This window comes from Sceloporus occidentalis, unplaced genomic scaffold (genome assembly GCF_023333645.1).
Source record: "Sceloporus occidentalis isolate IW3139 unplaced genomic scaffold, rSceOcc1.0.p SCAF_1, whole genome shotgun sequence".
Classification (NCBI taxonomy): domain Eukaryota; kingdom Metazoa; phylum Chordata; class Lepidosauria; order Squamata; family Phrynosomatidae; genus Sceloporus; species Sceloporus occidentalis.
The window spans coordinates 48,630,557-48,657,335 of record NW_028316981.1 but is presented as its reverse complement, the minus strand read 5'-3'; the positions used below and the strand labels follow the sequence as shown (position 1 = coordinate 48,657,335).

General features: G+C 42.8%; 1 protein-coding gene across 2 annotated transcripts in view; it reads left to right on the top strand.

Annotated features, from left to right (window-relative positions):
- Positions 1-14,912: 14,912 nt before the first annotated feature.
- LOC149321366 (SLIT-ROBO Rho GTPase-activating protein 3) overlaps positions 14,913-26,779 on the top strand; it is a 264,346-nt gene continuing 252,479 nt past the window's right edge. For both annotated transcript variants that reach the window (XM_089520382.1, XM_089520374.1), the window contains exon 1: positions 14,913-15,245. In XM_089520382.1, coding sequence (XP_089376508.1) covers positions 15,179-15,245 — 67 coding nt within the window. In that variant the 5' untranslated portion in view covers positions 14,913-15,178. The remainder of the gene's footprint in view (positions 15,246-26,779) is intronic.

Genomic DNA, 26,779 nt, shown 5'->3' with positions numbered 1-26,779 from the left:
ATTACTGCACAAAACACCACACTCACTATTGTCATTATAAAAGAGTTTGTATGTGTGGTGTATGCTACATAAATTATAACTAGTAAGAAAGAATGAATTTTCCTTTTTCATTCTTTGGCTACTCTTCAAGTCCTCATGCCTGGAACTTTGTTGCAGAAAATTGGGGGAATTGGGGTGTGGCAGAAGGGTGCCATGGGGAGAAACCCGCCACGGCTGCTTCTCCACTAAATATGGTGCCTTCAGAACACTGCTTTCATAGCAAGAAGCATCTGTCTGTTTTTAAATACATGTTTGGTTTAACATGCATTTTGGTCCTTTTGTGGAATGAAAGAGGTAATGAAAGCAAGATGCAGAATGTGCTGGAATTTCATCATACAGCAGGAAACTGTTTTTACTTTTTGGTCTGTGGTGATTTTAAAAAAATCATCTATGAAATACTACTTGAGGTGTGATTCTGTTTATTAAAAAACATATTTCCCTGAAACCTCATGCTTTCCTATTCCTTTTCAGCAACTTTCACTCTGATTCCTGTAGCCTTTCTCATGATGAAGAGCCTGAGATTTTTAGAGAGCTTTGTCACTTCCAGATCAACTGGATTCTAGAAATAAATGTTACAAAGTTGAGTGACTTCAAGATGTAGGCTCACATTAAATTGCTTTTGAGTACATTACATAGCATATCCACGGCTCTGGTCCTCCAACTCACAAAATATTATTATTAAAATAGGGTTTTATCTTAATTATATCATTGGCAACATCAGATTTCTCCCCAATTAGTATGTTGCTTTCAGCTGAGAACACAGGCATGAAATGGAATATGCTACCATCATGAGATGTGGTGGTGGCCACCAGCTCACATATGTTTGGACCTTCACTTCCTTAACAGGCTCCTTATGTCCACTAAATAGATGACCCAATCTAGGAGCATCCATAAGAATAGCAGAGGGTTTGGACAGATTTGTCTCATCTCTTTGCATTTCCCTGCACCAAACTGTCCCAATCTAAATCTCTCAAGCAAATTTTTGTGATGCAAGGAATGAGCAAAAACGGATTGCTCCCTCATCTTTCATTACTGGGATCATCCTCTATACGTATCTATGCATATCTCATCAGCTGAGATCGAATACATGGCTTAAAAGAGGGATTTGACAGATCCATGCAGGGGGATACTAGTGGGGTCTATCGATGTCTGTTAGCCATACTGGGTCTGTGGAATTTCTTTGTCCAGAAAGGTATTGGGATGGAGAGATAAGACAACTGAGGGACTAATAATAATAATAATAATAATAATAATAATAATAATAATTTTTATTTATATTTCCTGCCTCTCCCTGTGGATCGAGGTGGGATTACCATGATAGAAACAACATTACAAGATAAAAACTACAATTTCATATAAAATACACTCAATAAAACAGTAAAACCGCTATCAATACAATACATAGACTAAATCATCATTTAAAATACATATCTTTACAAACAAAGTTGGGATATTTTTAACTCTCTTATAGCAGATTGGGTGGATAGGACTGCCGGAAGAGATCTGTCATAAGTGCCTTCTTAAAGGCATCTAAGGTGATAATGAGATGGATCTCCTCTGGCAAGCCGTTCCATAATTTAGGAGCTATGGCAGTAAATGCCCTGTGGGAAGTTGTTGTTAACCTGGTGTTTACATAATCTAATAACTTCTTCCCGGTTGTTCTGAGAATGTGGGGAGGATTGTGTAAAGCCATGTAGGGTTTTAAAGGTAATAACCAACACTTTGTACTGCACCCGGAAGCTAATCAGTAGCCAGTGAAGAGATTTTAATATTGGTGTTATGCGGTCTGATCTAGATGTTCCAGTGACCAATCTGGCTGCTGCATTTTACACCACTTGAAGCTTCCGAACTTGGTACATAGGTAGCCCCATGTACAGTGCATTACAGAAATCTAAATGAGAGATTACCAGTGCAAGTACCACTGCTTCAAGGTCCTTTTGGTCCAGGTAGGGATGCAGTTGGCGTCTCAACCGAAGTTGGTACCATGCACTCCTGGCCATCATATCCACATGGGATGATAACTGTAAATATGGGTCCAGGAGTACTCCCAAACTGCAAACTTTGTCCTTTAAGGTAAGTGTGACCCCGTCCAGGACTGGTTGACAAAATTACATCCTTGGACTTGAGGAACCTATCGCAAGTACCTCCGTTTTCTTTGGATTCAACTTGAGTTTGTTTTCCCTCATCCAGTCCATTACTAACCCAAGGCAGGCATTCAGAGGAGAGATGCTGTCCTTAGTTGCTGTAACAGTCGGAGACATGGAGAAATAGATTTGGGTGTCATCACTGTGCTGATAACACCGCGCCCCATGCCTCGGGATGATCTCTCCCAGCGGCTTTGTGTAAATGTTAAACAGCATAGGGGATATAAGAGCAATATAGGCAGGATAGAGACCGCCCCTGCACCCGGCCTTTTCCCTGACATATCGGGGCCTCAGCAGCCATAGTGGCAGCCCCGGAGGCCCCAATCCGCTGCTTCTCCAGGCCTTGGGGAAGCGGCAAAATGCAAAACGCTGCTTCCTCGCAGCCTGGAAAGGGGTATCCTTGGGGCTTCATGCCCCAAGGTCACCCCGACAGCAGCGGGGAAAGATAGAAAGGGGCTGCTCAGCCTCTTTATCTTCCATATCGCTGGTGCAGCTGTTTAAAGGCCACGCCAGCAATATGCGCAGCGAAAGGAACTCCATTTTGGAGCTCCTTTTTGGCGCTGTTGAAAAGATGCCACAAGCGCCCTGCAGCGGCGTGCGCACGTCACGTCTGTGCTGTGATGTTTGGCTGTGGCGCGGCCGTGATGTCGTAATGGCAGTGCCCATGTAGACAGGGCGCCGCCATTTTGACGCCGCAGTTACTAGGGTTGCGGGGTGTCTGTAAAGGACACCCCAAGGCAACCCTAGCATGTATCCAGGCCGGCACAAAGCGCCGTTCTGGATACCACCATAGTATTCATGCTCTGTTGGTAGACTTCCTGGAGGCCTCAGACTGGCCGATGTGATTAATCCAGGAAACTGGACAGCTAGGTCTTTGCTCTGATCCAACAGGGCAATCCATACACTTTTACTGAATATCATACTTACATTGCCTTTGAATCAGTGCAGTCAGTCCTCTCCCATAGAGGGTAGAATGCAGTTAACACACCCACAGCCTTTGCCTCAAAAAGCTGTACATCTACTTTACTGAAATTTCCACTTGAAAAATAATGGAAAATAAAGGGCTTTAATGCTTGGTGGCAGGTTTTCTTGAGTACTCAAGCACAATCTTATCCTACTGTTATTTGTATGCAAAGGGATCTTGTAGCATCTTTGAGACAGTTAGTCTATTAGCCTCAAAGATGCTACAAGATCCTTTTGCATACTGATATTCCAGGTTAACATGGCTATGTCTCTGAATTCTACCCCAGTGTTATTTTCTAACATTACAGTGGAAGCCCTAAGCCATTGGCAAGACTTGACCTAGAAATGACTTGTCAAACAGCATAGCTAGGAGTGTGCAGAGGGGACGCAAGGCGCTCCTTCCCATACACAGTGTCAGATGGATGATTTATTTAGACCAAGTATTGTCTATTTGGACTGGCAGTTGCTTTTACAGTTTTCAAGAGAGGCCTCCAGGTCTCTGGTCCTTGTATCTGAGATTCTTTAAAACTGAAATGTTGGGGGTTAAACATTTCATTGCAAAGCAAGGCTTATGACAGTCTCATCCTCTAATGAAGTAGTTGGCAAAATAACTGGCTTTCATCACAAGACCAACTTCCTTCCTTCTTGCTATTACTATAGCGTTTTGCAATAATGTTAATGTTCTCACTTTCAGTATTATACCGATCTGCTGTCTTGATTGGAACAAGTTATCCATTCTAACCCAAGTGCCACCTGTCCTGCACACTGGTTTAACTGTCACAATCTGATGTTTCTTTCTAGAATTGCCATCAGACAACCTGCATGCAATGCAAGTAACTTTTGCTGCATCAGGGGACCAGGTAGAAAAGCCTGCACCAGGCTGTTCCACATGCCGTTCTCAACACCATAAAGTAACATCTAAGTTAAACCATTTGCTACAACATTCAACCATCATGGCTTTGAACCCATTATCTCCACCCCTGCCCTAAATAATATGAAGGTCTTTTGCTGTTAGAGATTATCATCATAGGTCATTCTAAACATTTTGCAAGTAGAAATACACAAATAGCTAATGTGGCATGTCTAATCTTTTCAGGCTAAACTATCCAACCCAGGTGATCCCACCTTTTGGAATGTCCCTCTCCACATATTTGGGAGGTGCTAACTATGGTCCAAAATACACTGCAGAAATAATCCAGTTTGAGACCACTTTAACTGCTGTATTCCAGTGCTAAGGAATCCTGGGAATGGAAGTTTATTGTGGCACCAGAGCTCTCTGACAGAGAAGGCTAAATGTCTCACAAACTACAGTTCCCAGAATTCCCTAGCATTAAGCCAGGGGCAGTTAAAGTGGTCTCAAATTTCTGCAGTGTATTTTGGACCTGTGTTTTAGGCGCCTGTTATAGATCCACTTCTTCACTCAGGCCTTCCTGAACTAAGGGCCCAAAGTGTATAGCCCAGTCTGAGAACTGTGTACTGAGCCTATATAAACATTTATATTTATATGCCTCCTTTCTCCCACAGTGGGGTCTAAGATGGCTTAGAGGGGGGAAAAATCAGTTAAAACCCAACACAATTAGAATTATCACATTTATAAGAGTATAAAATCATATTAAAACAGTATAAAATTATTTTAAAAATATATAAAAGTTAAAAAACAAACAAAGCACACACCCTTTAATAAGAAACCTTCCTGAGAGCAATCATATATTAAAATCTCCTCATATATTCCAGCAATTGAGAATTTGATCACCAGCTGAGGAATAATATTGGTAGAATTTGTTTGGGGGCCCATTTCTACCACTGCACCTTATCAGTGAAAGGTCTGGACTGCTTGTCTGCTATCTACCATCTGCTGTATCATTTATCACCAATAAAGCTCATGCTACAGCAGTAACATGTGTCAGTGTTTGGCACTGCAGGAACATTTTGAGAAGCCTGGAACTACACCCAGTTTCAGAATGAGATGCATGCTCACTTGGCATTCCTCACACCTGAAGCCCAAATACAGATGCTATGTAGATGCATATGCAAAATGTGTTAAAGTTACCTCTTGCTCCAACTAAACTTCTGATTGCTGTGATAGTATGGGAGCTACAAAACAAGCATAATTTTAATATGACAACTAAATACAAGCTTCTTCAATACCACTTGGCTATGTAGCCTTTTGTTTGGTAGTACTGTATGTTCTCTATATGGGTCATATCCTCCTATCATGTATATCTAGTTTGTTGTTGCTGCTGGTAATATTTTCAAACAATTCTCTGCCATATTCTCACATGGTAATATAATAAAGTGTGTCCATATGACAGCACCAGTGTACAAAGCTCACCACCCCAATCTTCCTTGCCCCCACAATACTTAGTATCTCACAATTACCAAGTAGACTTTACAAGCTGAAGAGTTCCATAAGAGAAGTATATAGCCATCCAATGAGGAAAATATCTCACAGTGCGGGAAGAAAGTGGTGTAGCAGTATGAGTATTATTAGGACTCTGGAAGACCAGGGTTTCAGTTTCTGCTGAGCCATTGGAAGCCCACTGACTAAGAGGAAGTCAATGGCAAACCTCCTCAGAATAATTCAAGAAAACCCTAGGAGAAGATTGCAATAAGTTGGAGTTGACTTGAAGGCTCCAACAACAACAACAACAACAACAACAGGGAAGAAATTACATCCTGGTTAGTACATGGATGGGGAATTGCCAATAAATATCAGGTGCTGGAGGCCATATTTCAGAGAAAGGTAATGTCACCCCTATCTCTGAGTATTTCTTGCCTAAGGCCTTTATCACACTAGGGGAGATCCTGTGGGAAAATGGAAGTTAAACGTGATTTAAAGCACATTCAAATTTAAACCGAACTTGCAAATTCGGTTAGTTTATCACACTAGGGACTGCCCAAGTGAAATAACACAAAGTTAATCCAAATGCCATGCAGAGAAAAACGGCAGCTTTTTTACTCTCGGGTTGTTCTGGACATAAAAAGCTGCCAGTTTTCTCTGCTTTCCAGCACCTGATATTTATTGGCAATTCCCCATCCATGTACTAACCAGGATGTGACGTCATGTGATAAACTTTGGGCATTTCCGGGGTTTTTGTTGGCTTAAACATTTAACTCCTGTTTTCCCATGGAATCTCGCTAGTGTGATAAACTCCTAAGAAAACCTTATGGCACACACCTGGTTGCTGTAAGTCAACAGGTGACTGAAAGGTATATATACACACAATAATTGTCACAAGGCCACAAAGACAGAGAGTGCATTATTCCAAGCTGAAAATAATCCCTTTCTCTTCCAGGCCTTTGGACACTGTACTTACAGACAATGTCTAGCTTGTTTTTATGAGGCAACTTAACTTTCCTGTTCTTGGTAGTAATTAAATATTCAGCATACATTACAGTAAAGCTGAAGTGCAACAAGGGTGATAGTATCATAACTCAAAGTGACCACAAATGCAAATAGATTCCATGCCAATGAGAGCCCTCCAAATGCATGTATTCATATCTGCTTTCCTGGAGCCCATTTTCATATTGGGCGCAATCCAGAGTCAGATAAGTGTGCACAAGTTTTCCATTAAAATCAAATGATCATATGCAATTCACTATGCACTTAAATATTTTATCTTAATGGATCTTTAATTCTTATTTATAATTTCTATAGAACTTTTGAATATACTGTAAACTATTTTATCATTTTTATTTCACTTACTTCCACAACATAAATTTATATACATTAAATAGCAGTAGTACCAAACACAGGCCTGTTCCGCATGGGCGTAAAATACGTGCCGCGCACGTACTAGGGTTAGAAAGTGGCGTCCGGAAAGGACGCCCCTAACCCTAGTACGCGCTTGGTGCGTACAAAATGGCGGTGCCCATTCTACACGGGCACCACCATCTTGACGTCGCAGACGCCTAGTGTCCGCACGTCATGCGGCGGAAGTGACACTGCGAGTGCATGATTGGGCACTTGCGGCGCCATTTCCACGCCGCAAGAAGAAGCTGCATTTTGTAGCAGCTTCTTGCTGCGTCCGGGAATTGCGTGGTTTGTCCTGTAAAGCACCAAGGTGGCAGGAAGAATGTAGAGTGAAGTCCTATGTGTATTTACTGTGGAGTAAGTTAACTGAATATGGATAGCCATGTTAGTCTGGAATATCAGTATGCAAAGGGATCTTGTAGTACCTTTGAGACTGGGTGAAATATGTTGTAGCATAAGCTTTCATTGAGTTGGACTATATCCATGCATCTGAGGAAGTAGACCAAGTCTATGAAAGCTTATACTACAACGTCTTTCACTCAGTCTCATAGTGGCTACAAGATCCCTTTGCATACTTAACTGAATATAGTGGATCTTGGTTTTGAGTAAACTTGCATAGCGTGGGGCACCTTGCTTGCTTAGGTCTCAACAAACAATTAATAAAACACTCCTCTAGCCTTAACTTATCTAGATGGATCTTGCAGATTTGTTTTTTTTTTTCCGATTGTGAAACTTGGCTTTTAATTGGCATCAAGTAAGCTTGCATACATTGGCTCTAAAACTGAAGGACGTGCAAATATTAATGGACTGACCTCAAATGCAAGAATGGGTCTAAAACCATGCCACACTTTTATTTAATTTATATTAAAACTCCTCACATACATTCACAAGGGATGACAAAGAAAAGGGACAAAGGGTAAACCTCACCTTTGCAATGTGGACGCTTAATCAGGGCTGGTAAAGGTATCACAGCATTCCAGAGAAAGAGGACCCCTTTTGCCCTCTAAAGCTGGCCTTCGCTCTCTTACAGTCTTAAATTCTCTCATCTTGTGAACATAAGGCCCATAGATATAATCTGATCACATACAAATGGCAATTCATATTCCAAACTTCACCTGTCCTGTTACAGACGTTTTTTTCTATCTCCCTTGCTAAGCTCAGGTGTTCAGCAAATACATCCATTCCCAAAGTTACTTTGCCATTAAAACAAGAGTGGGCAGCTTGGCCAGGTCTAGGAATCAATGCCCAATCCTCATGCCACAAGTTCCTGCAACAAAGCGGTAAAGCTCTTTCAAATCAAGCATTTTCTGCTTGTTTTAAATGTTCATTTTTGGATCTTGCAGATTTGTTTGGTTGGTGCTCTACTAACTTTCAAGAAGTAAGCAGTCCACAGACATAAATTGCTCATGTAAATCAATGAGGAGTATTCTAAACATTTTCTGGGCAACTGATGGTCAGAGCCAAGCTATCTAGGAGTATCATCCAGTTTAAGAAATTGTGGAAGTCCAATCATGCCAGTTTAAATTCAAAACAACAGATATTCAAATCCACTTTCACATATTTATATCGAAGTAGGTACCATCTGAGAAGATGCATTCCTTTTTACATGTAAAACAAATAGAGACAAATATTTCTTCTAAAGATGACATGTACCATCTGCAGTTTCGAAGAAGTATTTTGTTTGAAATAGTTACTTTAAAAAATCTGTCTCATTAATCAGGAACATATTTTTAATTAGTTAAAAGATCTGTAGTCTGTTAATGAACTCAGTAGTGAACTAATCTAATGAGGTACTGTAGCTTTTCTCTAACAGATTAGACATTCTTTTCTGAGAAAAGACAGACTTGATTTCCGTTTTCTTATTTACATTGATGCATTTTGCTAATTTTAAAGACAGGTGAGTATTGCTATCTTCTAAGGCCCCATTCTCACTAGCCCATTTGCTCTGGATAGAACTGGGCAGATCCGTTTGCCCCCATACCCAATCTCCCTGGGTAGAAGTTCTCACTACCCTTTACCACGATCGATGCAATTTGCCCCTCTGAAGTTCACATTTGCAGTACCACTTTAAAATGGAGCCTCCTTTGCTGTCAATCAAATTCACTTCCGCTTTCGTTAAAGGTGACGTATCCTACAACCATTGGCCAACTGAATGGGTGCTTTCCCCCCTCCTTTAAAAAAAAAACTGGCGGTAGTGTGCGCATATTCTGTTAACTTGTCAAATTTAAAAACCTCCAGGTGTGTGTGTATGTTGTTTGTATTTGGGTCTTTACAGATTATGGTAACCCTAAAATGACCCCATCCTGGGGTTTTCTTGGCAAGATTGGTTTCGAGGAGATTTGCCATTGCCTTTACCCTGAGGCTGAGAGAGTGTGACTCCCCCAAAGTCATGGGTTTCCACACCCTTCCCTCTGAATGCCAGCCTCTAGCTTCCCCTTTGTTTCCAGTCCAGCATTTCCTCCTCTTTGAACCTCTTCCCTTCCCTTCCCTTCAAGCCCAACGCCACCTCCGAAGCCCCTGCCTCCCTCCATGCCATCCTCTTCCCTCCCCTTCCAGCCCAAAGCATGTGCATAATCTCTCACAATAATAATAATAATAATAATACCTCACCTCAGAATGCCATCTCTGCATCCTCTTTCTTTGCTTTCCCTCCGATTGCCGATTGTCTCTCCTTACATACACATCTGTAGCAAAAGCATTCACATGTTGTATCAATTTGCCAAATTTAAAAGGAAACACAAGCATTCGCATATTCTGTCACACACACACACACACACACACACACTAATTTTTTAAAAATGCCACTAGCAAAGTGACCTGCTGTGTCGGCAGCAAGCAAACGAAAGGGAAATGTAGCACAAGCAGACACATTCTATCAATATGTATCCACATGTAGAACAAGCATTCACATAATCTGTCAAAAATAAAATTACAAAAAAAAGAGAGAGTAAAAGCTGCCTGCGAGAGGGAACGCATGCTCCGCTCTCTGCCCTCCCTCTGACCTGAATCCCTCCCCTGAACTTGATCCGATCATGACTGGGGCCAAGTTCCCATTTGCCGGCAGTAGGGAAGAAACAGGTTTTTCAAAAAGATACAGGAAATAATCCACTTTTGGAAAAAACACTGTAATGAGGATTTGCCCTGGATCGGGTGTGCAAGACCCTAACTCTGATGTGTTTAAACCGGTGCCAATGGGAACTTCTGACTTTTAATCCGGGTTACAATACGGTACAAAAGGTAGTCTGAATGGGCCCTAAAGATGCAATCCTAAGTAGTGAGCACTCCCCTCTGAATGGTGGCTGTAGAGTACTTTGTCTAATCAAAAGCCTACTCTTATACAAAATTAAATCTTTTGCATGCCTAGGTCCTTTGACACCTAGCTTTGCCACAGGATTGGGCTTCATGGTTATAAGCTTATGCACTTTTACTTAGGAGTAAAACCCATTATTGGGGCTGACTTTGGTGTATAGGCAGGCTGCATGCAAACTGAACATATGACCCTGGCAACCCATTATGAATGGGTCCCCTCTCCTATAGGCCTTCAGAGACATGGCTAATTTGTCATGTCACAGATGGTTGTTTTTGAGCCTGGGGTCTAATTTGCTCTGCAGAAATAATGCAGTTTGATACCATTTTGATACAGTTTGAAATCATTTTAAGAAAAAATCTAATTTTCCACTAGGCTGTTTCTAAGGGTTCGGATGGATTTCATGAATTATTTAACATTGGATTAAGTGAAACTCAAAAACGCAGGTTTTTCTTCCCACTCAAGTAATCCTTCACACCCTTTTCTAAGGCTGCACCTGCACTGCAGAAATATTCCAGGTTGACAACACTTTAACTTCTGAATGTCTCACAAAACTACAGTTCCCAGAATTTCATAGCTTTAAGCCATGGCAGTTAAAGTGATGTCAACTTGGATTATTTATGCAGTGCATGTGCAGCCTTAGACTCTCCATGAGATCAATTCAGAAATTCTATATTCAGTGCTTAACAACAGGTCATATCAATAATAAAATTAAGGCCAAAAATACAACAATATAAAGCAAAATCTCCCACCTAGGTACTATCTTTCTGTGGTGGTGGGATTGCCTGCTCCTGTGATACAAGAGGCTAGTTTGCTGGTAGCACTGCTGCTGGTATGGCCTCCTAAGTCAGACAGGCTTTTGCTGAGAAACCAGACTATGGTAAATGTGCTAAACAGCTACTAGGCAGAAAGGATGGCCTGCTGCTGACTTGTGCAGTGGTCAAAGAAAAGTCTGAAGTTTTACAATGTATCTAGGAGGAACTGAATGTGAGAAGCATGAATTAAAGAAAGCTAAAAATGGGAAAGCAAAAAAATGGCACACACATAGGAGTTTATCAGATGGGAGGGAAGCATCCAAATCCCATGGATAAATAGGGTTTAAATCCGTGAATATCCCATAAGAGCAAGATTGTTTTCAGTCAACATCGCATGATTTTGGCATTAACCCGACACTAACAAAAAATGGCAAAATGGCACCACTTTTTAACTTCAGGAAAATCTGGAACAACAACTATTAAACATGAATATTTAGTAATAACCGACTGTAGGGGGTGATGCTCATCTTTGTTACTAAGCCGAAGAGCCAGCATTGTCTGAAGACTGGACCAAACACTGTTATCTTCCCACTGAAGTGATACCTATTTATCTACTTGCATTTGCATGCTTTCGAACTGCTAGGTTGGCAGAAGCTGGGATTAGTCATGGGAGTTCACCCATCATGCAGCACTTGGACCTTGAACTGCCAATGTTCTGATCACATTTAATGATCTACAGGAATTACAATTTATGAGTAACATTAGTACAAAAAAATTACTTAACTTTCTATATGGTGTCTTATGAGAGAAGGTCAATGTGCTTGTGGGGGGGGGGGGACACCACAAGTTACAGCACTGGGTGACACCAACCCTAGTGATGCCACTGACAGGTGGATAAACTGTGGGCCGAAACAGACTGGCCCAAATGCTGCTCCTGAAAGAGCCTAGTGGGTGCCACAGCAATCACACACTGCGGCCCCACTCCAGCGTTTTGCCACTATAAAAAAGAAGCGGCAAATTGCCACTCCTCTTTGCAGGAGGTTTTCCTGCCCTGCTGGGGCTTTGCAGTGCTGTGGTGGCATGCACCGTCTAAATGCCACAGCACTGTAGTGCCGTGAAGCCACACACATGTGATCAGCATACATGTGGTCAACTTCATGTAGAGAACACCACGCCCCCATGAAGCCTCTGTATTGTGCCAGTCTGTACCAGCCTTCAGTCAAGGATGCCACAGTCCTGAGTCTGCAAGGTCTGAGCAAGGTGGTGATTGCGGGGTGAACTGGAGGTCTCTCATCCATATTATATCTGTATGTGTATGTACCTTCATGTCATCTGTTGATGTATGGCGACCCATGAATTTCATTGGATTTCCTTAGGCAGAGAAGGCTTTGCTAGTTCCTTCCTCTTATCCAGCAGTCACCCTAAGTTGAAGACAACTTTGTGGCAAATGACAACTACAAAGTGAAACCTACCCCCATTTTGCTTTCCGCTCCGTTACAGAATTACAGTGCAGCCTTGCCTTACGCGGGGATCTGTTCCGGACACTCCCCCCCATGTAAGGCAAATACCATGTAAACTCAAGTGGTGGCACAGTGTGTGCATGCCATACCCTCTATTGCAGCACGGCTTCTACGTAAAGTGGAAGCTGTGTATAGAGCAGGTGTGCTCTTATAGAATCATTCCTGTTCTCTCCAACTCGGAGAAATCTGATTTCCAAACAGGGATGCTCGTCTTTCTAAGGCCCAGGGACAGTGCCTTCCTTGTGGTCTTCTTAACTGCCTTTGAGTCGACTCCAACTAATGGTGACCAAGCCCCCCTCTCCTCCACTGTTCTGCTTAGGTCCTGCGAGTCCGGGGCCATCTATCTGGCATGTGGCTTTCCTCTCTACTACTTTCCACCTTTCCTAATATTATTATCTTTTCTAATGAGGCCTGCCTTCTCATTATGTCAAAAGTACAACAGCCTCAATTTGATCATCTTGGCTTCCAGGGAGAGTTCAGGCTTGCTCTGTTCTAGAACCCATTTGCTTGTCTTCATGCTCCACCTTATAGCAATACCTTCATTTGCTGACCAAAATGCACAAAATACATCCATTCCTGCAACTTTTGGAAGCTTCATCAGGCAAAGATGTTTAGAAATCATTGTTGTTGTCCTTAGTGGTTGCCAGGTTGAGTAATTGTGTGAATTATCATACACAATTGTGCAAATAAAGCGATATCAGAAATGCTTTGTTGCTGAAATCCCCAAAATAAAAGGATACACATTAATGCTTCTTTGTGACCACTTTAATGGCGGGCGTTGTGTGACGTCGAGTGAAATTGTTATATGTAATTATGCGATTTCCCCAGGATATTCAGGGGATAAACTTCCAATCTCCTTCATGTGATAAACTTCAGGAGTTTGACTTTTGGTGACCCTATGAATGAGAGACCTCCAAGTCCGGCTATCTTCAACAGCCCTGCTCAGGTCTCACAGAGACTCAGAGCCACGGCTTCCTTGATGGCCTTCCTCTTTTCCGACTGCCTTCTACCTTCCCAAACCTTATGTCTTTTCTGGGGAGCCATGCCTTCTCACAATGCGGCCAAAGTATGACAGCCTCCATTTAGTCATCTTGGCTTCCAGGAAGATTTCAGGCTTGGGCTGCAACCACATTGGAAAAATAACCTGGTTTGGCAGTGTTTTAACTCTTTTGTGGCTTAAGGCTATGGAATTCTGGGAGTTGGAGCTCCGCTCTGGGCCCCACAACAAACTCCAACTCCCAGAATCCCATAGCCAAGAGCCAGACCGGACTGGTGAACAAGGGCCCTTCCCCTGGCCTAGACCCCGGCCCCTCTCCTCCTCCTCCTCCCTTCTGGCCAGAGGAGGAAGGCGGGTGCCGCAGGGGACGCTTAAGGTGGGGAAGGAGGGCCTGGGCTTCAGCCAGGGCTCCTGGAGCCCAAGGCCTCCCGCTCCCCTCCGAGTCCCGACCCTTTGGAGGAGCCCCAGGGAAGGAGGAGGAGGAGGAGGCAGGCAGAGAGGGCGCCCAGGCCAGCCCCGCTCTTGGCCCCCTCAGCAGTCAGCACTAGCTCCCCTTGGGAGGAAAGGAGGGAGGAAAGGGAAGAAAGGAAGGAAAGAAGGAAAGAAAGGGAGGGGAAGAAGGGAGGAAAGGAAAGAGGGAAAGAAAGGGAAAAAAGGAAGGAGGAAGGAAGAAAGAAAGGAAGAAGGGAGGAAGGAAGGAAAGAAAGAAAGGGAGGGGAAGAAGGGAGTAAAGAGGAAAGGAAGAAAGAGGTAAAGGAAGAAAGGAAAAGAAAGGAGGGAAGGAAAGAGAGGGAAGGAGGAAAGAAGGAAGGAAGGAAAGGTAGGGAAAGGAAAAGAAAGGAGGGAAGGAAAGAGAGGGAAGGAGGAAAGAAGGAAGGAAGGAAAGGACAGGAAAGGGAGGGAAAGGAAAAGAAAGAGGGAAGGATGAAGGGAAGAAGGAAGTAGGGAGAGAAGGAAGGAAGGGAAAGAGAGGGGGAGGAGGGAAGAGAGAAGGCAGGAGGGAAGGCAGGCAGGCAGGCAGGCGTGGCTCCCTGTGGAGGGCTGTGTGGCGGCGGGTGCCCTCTCCCTGCTTCCCTCCCTGAATCCCCCCTGGCTGCCTGGAGCCTTGCCTCTCCTTCTGAGCGGCTGTGTGTGTCTCTCTCTGTGGGCTTCCCTCGCCTCAGCCCAAAGCCCCCTCTCTGGGTGCAGCAGGTGACACACCCTTCTGCCTGCCACCCTCCTCCTCCTCCCTCCCTCCCTCCCTCCCTCCTTCCTTCCTTCCTTCCTTCCTTCCCCGGATCCAGCGCCCGAAGAGCGAGGGAGCCAAGCGCCAGCCTCCCTCTTCCTCCTTCTTCCAGCCCTTGCCGCCCCTTCCTCTAGGGCTGCCCGAGCTCAGCGGGGGCTGAAGGGAAAAAGAAACCCATGCTGAGCTGAAGGGAGGGAGGGAAGGAGGGAGGCAGAGGAGGAGGAGGAGGAGGAGGAGGAGAGGGCATCGCTTGGGCTCCTCTGCTGCAGAACTCTCCCTCTCTTCCCTGAAGAAGAAGAAGAAGAAGGAGAAGAAGGGGAAAGGGAAGGAAAGGGAGCCATTCCTGGCTGCTGCTGAGGCTCCTTTGGCTGCTGCTTCTTCCTTCTGGAAAAAGAGAGAGAGAGAGAGAGAGAGAGGAGCAAATAAAGACAGGAAAGGAAAACCCGGCGGGGACCTGGCTCTTGCTCTCCAAAGATGTCCTCGCAAACAAAGTTCAAGAAGGACAAAGAGATCATCGCGGACTATGAGGCGCAAGTCAAAGGTGAGGGGAGCCGGGGGGGGGGCAGGCAGGCAGGCAGGCAGGGCTCTGCTGGGGGGCCATGGGGCTGGAAGCCCTGCTCTCCTTTCTCCTCTCCTCCGGCTTCTTCATTGTGTTCTTCTGATGCCTCCTGGGTCTTTGATGGGGGAAAACCCCAGGATCGTCGCCGCAAAGGCTAGGCAAGAGGTCTGGGGTGTGTTGGGTGTGTGTTGGTGTGTTTGCACTGGATTGTGCTGTAGGGGTCGGAAAAGCTGCATTGCAGTTGTGTGGATGGGTGTCTCTTTTTTCCCCTTTTCCCGTTCAAGGTGTAGCAGAGGAAGGGCCTCCTCCCTCTGGTCTCCTCCAAGGCCAGGTCCCTCGCAGGATACATGATGGATGGAAGCCCCATTGCACTTTGGACCCAGGTGTCCCTCATCCACACTGCGGGTAAGGATCCGGTTTGACACTGCTTGCACCCCCTTGGCACTGTGCGGATTGAAGTTTGTGGCGACACACTATAAACTTCAATCCCCAGGATGCCCTAGCCTTGAGCCAGGGTGGTCCAAGCGGTGTCAAACCAGATTATTTGCGCAGTGTGGACGCAACACGGCTTCATGGTGGTGGCTGCATTGGCATTGAGCCTCTATGGAGGGAGTAAATGTCTTCCCTGTGCACATGATTTCCCAGAGTGATGCCTCTTTCTTCTCCTTTAGGCAACAACCTCTCCCTGTGTGTGTGAATATTTCCGCCTTGACCCCTTTCTTCAGTTATTGATATTATTATTATTATTATTATTATTATTATTATTTTGCTCTCCCCCTCCTGAGCTCTAGGTCCTTCCACTCAGGGGAGTGGGAAGGGCTCACAAAGGAGGGTTGGAAGGAAGCAATGTTCATTTTTATTTTAATTTTATGTTATTTCATTTTTATCCTGCCTTTTTCCCAGTTATGTTCTCTGCGTTAAGGTTCAACCTAGACATTTGTGTGTTTCTCTGCATATCCTCAAACACCTCTGACACACCCTCAGGCGAAAGCGCTGCTTGCTTTAGGAGCTGTGGGATATGGCTTGTTTGTGCCACAACCGAAGAAGCCATTTCTGCGTTCAATAAGAAACACTCTTGGCACAACGTAAGACCCACAAAACTATGTGGTGTTTCTTGTGTTGGAGGAAGCATTTAAAGGGGGGGGGGGGACATCAGTGCTTGGCTTTCTCTCCCCCTTCCCATTGAGAAATCAAGGCCCGTGAGATGCGTAAATCTAAACACAGTACTGACTGTACACTTTGTATTGCATGGCTTATGTGACAGGCGTTATCAGCATCCACTTATGTTTCCCTAATCCTCAGATTGTTGATGGAGATGAGTCCGAAAGCGTAATGGTTTTGCAGACACCGACTTGGTGTTGGTGGGGAGTAGTGCCAACACTGTGTAGAATTGGTTCAGGTGGAAAGTTTGGTTGCAGAATTGTCATTGAGTACCATCCGAATCCTCTTCTCTGATCTTGATGCCAGGGAAATGTGGCAGTGGCAACAACGTACATGGCAAGCTTCAACTTTGCCAAACTGGATTGGATGCTCCATTTTAAAAACCAAACCAAGTAGTTTGTGTTTGAGGGAGGGAAGAAGAAAGGGAAACATGAATACTAGGGTTGTGTATTTTTCAACAGACCCCTGTTAAGAGCAAAGATTGGGATGCTGTGCCCCTCCAGATGGTGTTGGACTTTTCAATCTTCGCCAGCAAAGCCAATGCTCAGGGATGATGAGAGCTGTAGTCCAAAACATCTGGAAGGCACCAGGTTTCCCACCTCTGTGATACTGTGCAAATTTTCAGGCTCGTGTATGGACCCTGCAGTATAGATTTATGCATGTGACTGTATGCGTGCGAGGAAGGCCTACTGTTCAACCAAAATGGCCTAACTCCATGTAGAGAGTAGCAGAATCCTTGCAATGAATACTCTGTGACAGATGAGTTGACAATACATTCATGAGCCTCTGGGAATGCAATTTCGTATCACTCCTCAAAACAGACAGGATGAAAGCCTGGCTCCCTTGATGTCAATGGAATTTTTTCTCCCCCATTAACTTCAAGGAAAGCAAGATCTGACTGGTTATAATTAAAATAAAAGATCTCTTATCCCTTGTAATTGTTGAGGGATGTCCTATACTACTTCCTACAGGAAGCTCCTTAATCTGCTGCTGTTGTCATAATATTGTGCTTTAGTCAGCGGTAACTTCAGAGCCAGTAGCTGAGCGGCTTACAGTATGTTTTTTGTATGTTTGGGTGCATAAAATGCCGCATGCCTTTGAGAACAGGGATTGATAGTTGGACACCTTTCCCCCCTGTAAATGCATATATTAGAAATAACAAAAGGAGTTGCATGTTAGGTTTACGTTTGGTTAGCAGAGCACACTTTGCAAGCTAAATACAGTACTAATTGTGCCACAGAGATAAGTCCAGGGCACTCTTTAAAGGTGCAGAGCTAGGATTGGTTGAGTTGGCTTCAAGGTGAGTTTCACCCCCATCATGTCCCAGATGCTTTAAATAGACTGTGCTGCTACTTGCATCAGTAGATGTAACTGCTATTGCTATAGAGCTAGTGCCAGACTCAAGAAAGGGATTGGGAGGGGGGGAGGTTGTTCTTGACTTTGTATCTTACACCTTTGCGTGTGTATGTTCTGCATTCATAGTATTTTCTTTGCTGGCTTTGAACATTGATTTGACTGTCAAAACACATACTTCGGTCTGCCAGTTTTCATCTGCTTATATATAATTCAGGCAGTCTTGATATTATCTACATCAGTGTTTATCAGGCTGATGTGGGGGACCAGAAATTTTCCCCTCCCCATGTGTTAGGAACCTTATTTGTGCCCTTTGTCTATATTTAATTCTTACCTTCTTGGAAACTCTTAAGAGATTTTATAGAATCATAGCCTTGGAAGGGGCTTCATGGGCTATCGAGTCCAATCCCCTGTTTAGTGCAGGATCTCCATCTAGAGAAATGTCCAGAGATGGAGGCCTAACCACCATTCTAGGCAACTGGTTCCACTGTCAAACCTCTCTCGCTGTCAAGATGGTTAATCAAAACCCACCTTCCTCTAACTTTAAATCATTAGACCTAGTGCTACTTCTGAGACAGCAAAGAACAAGCTTGCCCCCTCCTCTCTGTGACAGCCTTTGAGTACAATCATGTCACCCCTCAGACTTCTCTTCACCAAGCTGAACATTACCACTCCTTCTATCTTGTCTTATATGTTTTGTTCACCATACCTCTCATGATCCTCATCATCCTTCTCAGAATCTGCTCCAACATGTCTAGTTTTTAAAATGGGAGACCCAAAACTGACCATGCAGCCAGTGACTCAGGGACTGGCACTGGTCCAGGGCCCACCACTTTGAATAACTAAAGTTTTGTATCCTTTTAATTTTGTGTTTTATTGTATTCTCTTTTTGTAAGCCACCTTGAGTTCCAGCCTGGTAAAGATGGAAAATAAAGGGAGGGAGGGATGGCACTATCTTAGATTAATAGCTAAGGTAAGCACTCACCCTTTACTCATGCTGTGTCCTGAGGAAACAGGTAAGGAGAAGTCACACTAGCTGATGTCTGCTTACCTCAATGTGTCCCTGCCATTGTTGGATGTATCACTGCCTCTTGTAATTTGAACCTGGGTTCTAGAATATCCAGCATCAGTATCATATCCTGGGAGAACTTTCTATCTCCACTCAATGTGATTGTGTACATTGAGCAGTCATGACATTTGCTATATCCGAGGTCTAATACACGGCAGAAATTAATAATAATAATAATAATAATAATAATAAATTTTATTTATATGCCGCCTCTATCGCAGGATCGAAGTGGCTTACAACATCAATTAAAACACAATATAAAATGCAGCATAGAGTTAAAATACTTTCCATTAATTCCTCCCCTAACCATAATACCATAAAATAACTATTAAACGATCACTAGAATTAAAAGAATTAATGGGTGACCGGATGAATTATTCAGGGAAGGCTTGTCGGAAGGGATCCATCTTGACAGCCCTTTTAAAGCTGTCAAGATTGGTGATGTTCCGGATCTCTTCCCATAGGCCATTCCATAATTTGGGAGCGGCTGATGAGAAGGCCCTCTGGGTAACCGTTGTCAACCTAGCCTTTATTGGTTGAAGAAGGTTTTTCCCAGAGGACCTGAGTGTGTGGGGCGGATTATAGGGAAGGAAGCGATCCCGCAAATAGGTTGGACCCAAGCCATGTAGGGCTTTAAAGATCATAACCAACACCGTCTACAGTACCTGGAAACTAGTAGGCAGCCAGTGAAGAGATTTTAAGATAGGAGTGATGTGGTTACCTCCAGCTGTCCCAACAACCACTCTGGCTGCCATATTTTGGACTGATTGAAGTTTTCAGACTAGGCACAAGGGTAGCACCATGTAGAGTGCATTACAGAAGTTTGACACCACTTTAAATGTTGTGGCTCCATCCTATGGAATGCTAGAATTTTTCATTTGTTGTGGAACCAGAGCTCTCTGGCAGAGAAAGTTAAATATCTCACAAAACTATGAATCTCAGAATTACATAGCATTGTAGTTCACACAGTGTTAGACTGCATTATTTCTACAGTGCAGATTAGAGTTGAGGTGAACCGAAGTCTCGAAATGTATATAACATTTACCATCTTCCTTTAGTTATTGCAAAGGATGCAATAACCACTCCCATTGTGCAAAGAGAGAAGAAGGTACATAACAAAGAAGCATGTAAAGTAGTGTTACCATGGGGATTGAGTCAGAAGTTGGCTAAACGTGAAGGCATCTTGCTGCACAAGTCAAGTCCTTGCATTACATTCTTATCTGTGATCAACACCAGTGGCTTGCTGGTTGGGAATCGGAAACTTGAGATGTAAAATCTCCAGTTTGTGAAGCAAGGTGCCTGGAAAGGGCACATTTTTGTGTTCCATGGAACATTTGATTGGCTATGTATAACTCTAGGCTTGTCACGTGACTCACAGAATCTTTCCATTGCTTTTCATGCCATTCATATTGGACATAATGTCTTTTCCTTATTTCCCTCCTGTCACCTCAATAGGGTATACTTGATGCATTGTTCCTTTTCACTGACAACGCTGACACTTTCGTCTGAGAAGGAATGAGGAACAGTTTTGCTGACAGGGTCAATATGTGTGTTTTGACACACTATTTAATTCCTGAGTTGAACATAAAAGGGGCCCCACTGGATCAGACAAAAGACCATTTAGTCCGGGGGGGGGGGAGTTAGTGGCCCTCCAGATTTTGAGCTGCAGCTCTCTGTTGCCCAGGAGTGATGGGAGCTGCAGTCCAACAATCTTCAGAGGGAAACAAGTTGCCCACTCATGATTTGGTCTAACATTTTGCTTCCCATGGTGACCAGCTATGTTGGCCAGCCAGAAGCCTCTGGAAAACCCACAGGTGATGTGTGAAAATGACCAGATAGCCCTATCCTGCTGTTACTCTTCTCTCCAACCAGCGATATCCAGTGCTTCTCTGTCAAACACACACACACACACACACACACACACACACACACACACATAGATTATATCTACATGTTTACCTTGAATGCAAATTATGACTGACTTAATAATGGCCTTATTTCCTAAAACATTTATATTGTGGCATGATGGATGCAGGGCTTGCATGGTTGAAGTGTGGGCATTTCTAGATTAGCAGAGACTATGATACCATCTCTCACCCAGTCTTCCCTGTTTTTTTTCCTAAGTTTAGCTGCAGTCTGTGGTGGACTGCACTAGTTTTGGAGGGAGTTGGTTTAGTCTTGGTATGTCTGATTCTGGCTCAGTAAAGTAGCTGCTCTGGGAGGTTTCCAGAACTGGCTTATGGACTTTGAGATAATGAATTCTTCCCTATTTTTTTTTTTTTTTTTTTTGTAGTCTTATATTATTTGCTCCCCTTCTGTCATCAGGTAAAGACTTTTTTTTTTTGAACCAGCATTTGGTTGAATGGCTCTGCTGTAAGGTCTTTTAATGGGGTGTTTGTACTGTACTTTCATTGCTGTGATGTTTTCAAAATGATTTTAAAATACTGATGTTTCAATATGGTAGTTTATTTAATTGTCTTTTTTTCACAAGGTTTTAAAATGTATTATTATTATTATTATTATTATTAACCTTTATTTATAAAGCGCTGTAAGTTTACACAGCGCTGTACATAAATTTTTTAAAATGTACCTTGTTTTAATTTATGATGGGGGGGTCCCATGTCAGAAGAAGGGTGGGATATAAAATAGATGAATAAAATTTGGGGAAATTCTGTATTTCTCTCTTTCCTTTTCACATGCAATCGTGTGTGCCCCCAACGAAAACCCAACTGTCCTTTGCCAGTAAGGATACTGTACTGTTGTTATTAGCTGATTCCTGTCTGTAGACAGGATAAAAAAAATCTGCCTGTATTTTTTTACTGTTCTTGGGATATGTGGCTTGTGGAGACTGTTGTGATGAGCTCCTGGATTTCAGTATTTATGTTTACATCAATGGGTTTGTGTGCTTTTTAAATATACCAAAAGGGCTCCTGTTTCTTTGGTAGTTCAGGATATACCTGGGGCAACTGAGCACTGTCATCTGTGTCTTTTGAATTTCCTTACATGTAACTTCACTGTTAGCTTGTAAAAATGTATCCTATATTTTGTAGGGTTAGTGGATGTAAAGGCAAGTCTCAACAGGCCCAAACTGTTCTTAGAGAACCAAAGAACAGGTGAGTTTTATTTTGGGAGAGAGCTTCACAGAGGCGAAAAGGGACGCATTCCGCATGTGACATCTCAATACTTGTGGCTTTTTTTGCTACATAGTGGAAGTTGTTGGAGGCAAAAATAACCGGGCAAAGGCCTGTTGTATCATAGAGGCATGGGGTAGGTTCAGTTTAGAATAAGATGTAAGCATCTGCACAAAGGTGTTTTTTTTCTGTTTCATTTATTAACAAATATGCCACCCTTCAATAACAAGCATTTTTGGGATGATTCGCAAGTAAAATAGAACCCACCCACTCCATACAATAAAATTAAGTGAAATAAAAGCAGCATAAAACAGCACAGGTAAATCTGAGAATTGTAGTGGCTATAAAAATATCTATCTTTGGCAGTAAAAAGACATTGAGATAAGCACCAGGCAAATGTTTAGGGAGAAACAGTTCCACAAATGAGGCAGTGCCAGGAAACCATTCTTTCTCCCATCACTACCTGTCCATCAGATGCTGGTGGCCTAAGTATATTTGTAGATTTCTGTTGTCAAATCTTCAGGCACCAGAGTGATGTGCCATTCAGGGAATGTCCCAATACTTCAAATTGTTTCTGGACATGGTCTCAGGGAACTGGGGTTTTTCAATTCCTTTCCAGTATGAAAGGGATTATATGGAGTATTTCCTCCTCTTCCTTTTCATTCCCAACCTCTTTCCTCTAGGTGATATAAGATATCTTTCCTATAGTTATAAAATACTGTGGAGGCTTTTAAAAGGCTCACCAGAGGTGGTGATCTAGACAGTAAGATTTAAGGAATGTGGGGATGATTGATTTCAGTGGGTAGCGGGCTGGAAGCTAAGGTTAAGATGATTGAGAGATTCTTCAAACAGGTGAAGATACTGGATGACAGGAAATAGTAGTTCACAGTTTCTAGTAACCATGTAGTAGCATGTCTGCTGGTAGTATGCTAGTGTCCCAATTCAGCAGTACTTCCCATGCCTTTGTTAAAATAGTCTACTCTATGATGTGTGACACACTTTATGGAAACTCACCTTTGGTTGCATCTAAAAGAAGAAGAACTAGTAGCAAAGTAGCAAATTATAAGGTGGGAGGGCTTGGGGGTTGATATAAACATTTACTGTCTCATTGTAATTTTATTTCTGTTATAATCTCGCCTCAATCTGTGGGGAGAGGCGGGAAATATAAAGAAATCATGATGATGATGATGATGATGATGATGATGATGATGATGCCTTGTTTATCATACAACTTCTTTTGGTTAGCAATCTGATGAATTTTTCAAGTATTGGTAGATTTAGATTTGTGGATCCCTAGATGTTTTTGAACTTTAGTTCTTCTCAATCCACATCATTGCTTAGCCTGGCTGGAGCTCATAGGAGTTTCAGTTAAACAATCCCTCAAGGATTTCAAGTTGTCCTCTTCTCTTGTGGACTAATACAGGAGAGCCCAAGCTTTACTATTATGGATTGAATAATACTGTCACATCTTTTCCTTTTGTGTGACTGTAAGTGAAAAATGACTACCAGTAAGTGTTTTGTTTCCACTGCTCACATCACTTGCTTATTTTAAACGTTGAAGCCAAACAAAATGGGGAAAATTAACAAAGATATAGTTTGTGGAGAATTGCCTGTATCATGTTTATAATCTTAGTGTTACAAAACCCGGCACTCAAATTACAGTGTAGTTGATGATTCAAGGCAGTAAGCAATTCTTCTATAGAATGCAGGAAGACCAGGATAGGGCAACTTTTAATTGTCCCTTTTTGAAAGGGCATATTTTGCATTTATTCATTTACCTCCAAGCATAAACAAAAGAAGATGATATATTGCAGACTTAAAACCTAAAACAGAGTAATTGCCTGCATCTAAAATTACAAGGAACTGTTAAATCAGCTGCTGAAAAGCTCAGGAAATTTGGAGTTAGCATAGTTAGGTTGTCCTGGAAATCAGTGGCTGAAGGTGAACCACAATTAAAACTAGCAAGTCAGATTAAAAATAAAGAATATGAAGAAGAAAATACTGTGCAGTGGAAGCCAATGGGACCCACAGCTCAAATGGCGAAGAAACAGAGCCAGTGGAGTCCAAAAGCAGGTAGTGTGGAATTTATGTAGAACATGTAGCCTCCTGGCTGAAGCTAGGTGGGTCTTGGTCTGGTTAATGGCACACTCTTGTGGGGCCTCATGTATGCCACCTAGAGTCCCATGACAGAGGAAAAATGTGTTATAAATATACTAAAATCCTTAGACACTTGTAAGGGTAGTCCAATATATGTAAACTGAGAATTGGCACATCACTTTGGTTTTGCATACCAAAGTGCTGGCGAAAGGATGGGGAACAGAGACAAAGAGATTAAAGGTGGTGGCTTTTGGAGGCCACCACAAAAATCTCTGGAATGTCTATAGTTTCTTTGTCAAGCCTGGGGTTGTCACTTGATTAAAGACAGGATGCATATGAATAAAAAAATAATAGTTCTCTTGAAGCAAGAATCACATTTTTTTTTTCATTTTCAGGTGAGAGATATATATCATAACAGATGTTACTTTGGCATAGATATTTCCTCCTGTATATGAGAACATGGAATAACTCTTTTTCTTTTTAGAGGATGCTCTTGAGTAGCAGTTTTCAAAAATAATAAAAAAGTACTTGTACTAACTTTTTAAAAAATCCTACCTTCAGCCACACATTTTAGTTGGTAAGATGAATCTAACAATGCTGCCCTGCTAGTTTCCATTTTAGTGAACTGGAAGCAGGAAATCTAAGTAAGGAGGACTGATATAGGTTGCGGTGTAAATAGATGTAAAATAAGATATGAAATAATACACATAGTGCGAGATGCCAAATGGCTGACATGCTACATGACTACAGTGCTGTAATGGCAGTGCTTGTTTGGACTTGGAAGTAAAACAACAACTAAACACCTTTTAAAAATAATCTTTGGTGGTTTACAGACCGCCCAAAAAGGGCAGTCTGCTGCCGCCTCCATTTCCGCTGCTGGGAAGCCTCAACCTCTAAATGGGGAGACTTCCCAGCAGCGGAAAAAGAAGCCGCAAAAAGCGGCTTCTTTTTGCGTCACGCTTGCGACCCACAAGTGCGCAAATGGCACACTCGTGATGTCGCAAGCGCAGGGGGATGTGCAGATGCTAAACGTTTGGCACGTAAAAATGGCGGCGCCCATGTGTATAGGGCGCTGCCATTTTTACATCCCCATCACGTGCTAGGGATGAGGCCAGTATGGACGCTAGGTCCTCGGCCAACCCCTAGCACGTGAGGGGGGGTGTATTAAAGGCCTGTCTAGAACGGGCCTTTGTCATGCTTTGACAAAATTGACCAATATCTAATAGAGGCTCCACTGGGGAGCTTGTATTTAGTGGTGAATCTGGGCATGGAATAATCCCTTTTGCCCTTGCCCTCACTAGAGGCCCCCCCTTCCTGCATACAACTCAGAACCTGCTCCAGAATGTTGGGATGTTTTCTGGAAATGCTTTTTTGTGTGGCAGTCAAAGGAAGAAATTTTTTGTTGTCATAGTGTGGTCAGGTGATAGTACAATATCATTTTTGAACCATTGTAATATCTGAAACTCCAGACACCAACTCATTCGTAAGGACTCATATGATTTTTTGGGTTCATGGTAGTGTCTGTTGGTTCTCTTGGGTCTTTGCAAGCAGAACGCTAGGGGCCAGAAACCTTTCTGGTGGGTCATCCTGTAGTTAAATCCAGTAGATTCAATGGGTCTGCTCTAGTCAGGACTAACCATAGGTTTTAGGCCAATCTATAAATGAAGTCTGCAGACTTCAAAATGTAGGATGGAGTGGGGTTTGTTCCCAAAATGCTGGGTAATATATCTGCTGTTCAAGCAGACTGTTTTTTGTGTTTTTTTCAGTCTGTGTGGCCATATTCTAGAAGAGTTTGTTCCTGATGTTTCGCCAGCATAAACTATCTCCAAGGATAGATTTCTAGAACATGGCCACATAGCCTGAAAAAAACACAAAAAATTATGGATGCTGGCCATGAAAGCCTTCGACTTCACAGACTGTTGAAGGTCTGATACCAGTGCTGGCTGTTCTGGATCACTCTATATACTAAAATGATTATAATTTTTTGCATTTGGCTCTCTAGCCCTTGTGTGGCCATAAAAAGCAGCTGTTTCACAGTCTCTGTTTTTATGTTTTGAGTTTGTTTTGTGTATATTTATAACAAGTGTAACCTCTAAATTGTGTGTTTCCCTTAGTCATTTGTCCTCTTAACCTCTCCAAAGGCAATAGGATGAAGAACATAATTTGAGGCTCCCTTGAAAAATGCAGCTCAACTACATGTGAACTGCTTATTCTCAACGACAATAACAGCTCCTCGAAATGTAGAGACGGAAGTAGGAAAAATGTTAAGAAACAGCATGTTGGAAGTAGGGCAGATGACATATGAAAATGATAATGGGAAAGAATTTAAGAAGCATGTCTGTTTCATTGGGGATGGGATTCACTGCAGTGTCTTGCAAAATGATAGACCAAAAAGGAGGATTAGTCAGGAGAAACTTACAAGTTATTTCCAGCAGATAAATATTTCTGTCTACCTTGAGATAAAGGTATCGTAGTAAACTGACATGTCAAAAAATTTTCCTCCAAGTAAAAGAGCTGTAGAAAACAGAGAGGGTAACTGTCAAAATACATGTGTTTAATAAAACATGCATGCAGTCCCTACATTTTATTACAGTGGAAGTCTCCGAGGCATTTGATATGCTATGACAAATATTATGGCTATATTAAGTGGCAGTTTTCTGATCCATTGTGCGAGGAGCTATAAAGGGAAGAACTCAAGTGTGAAT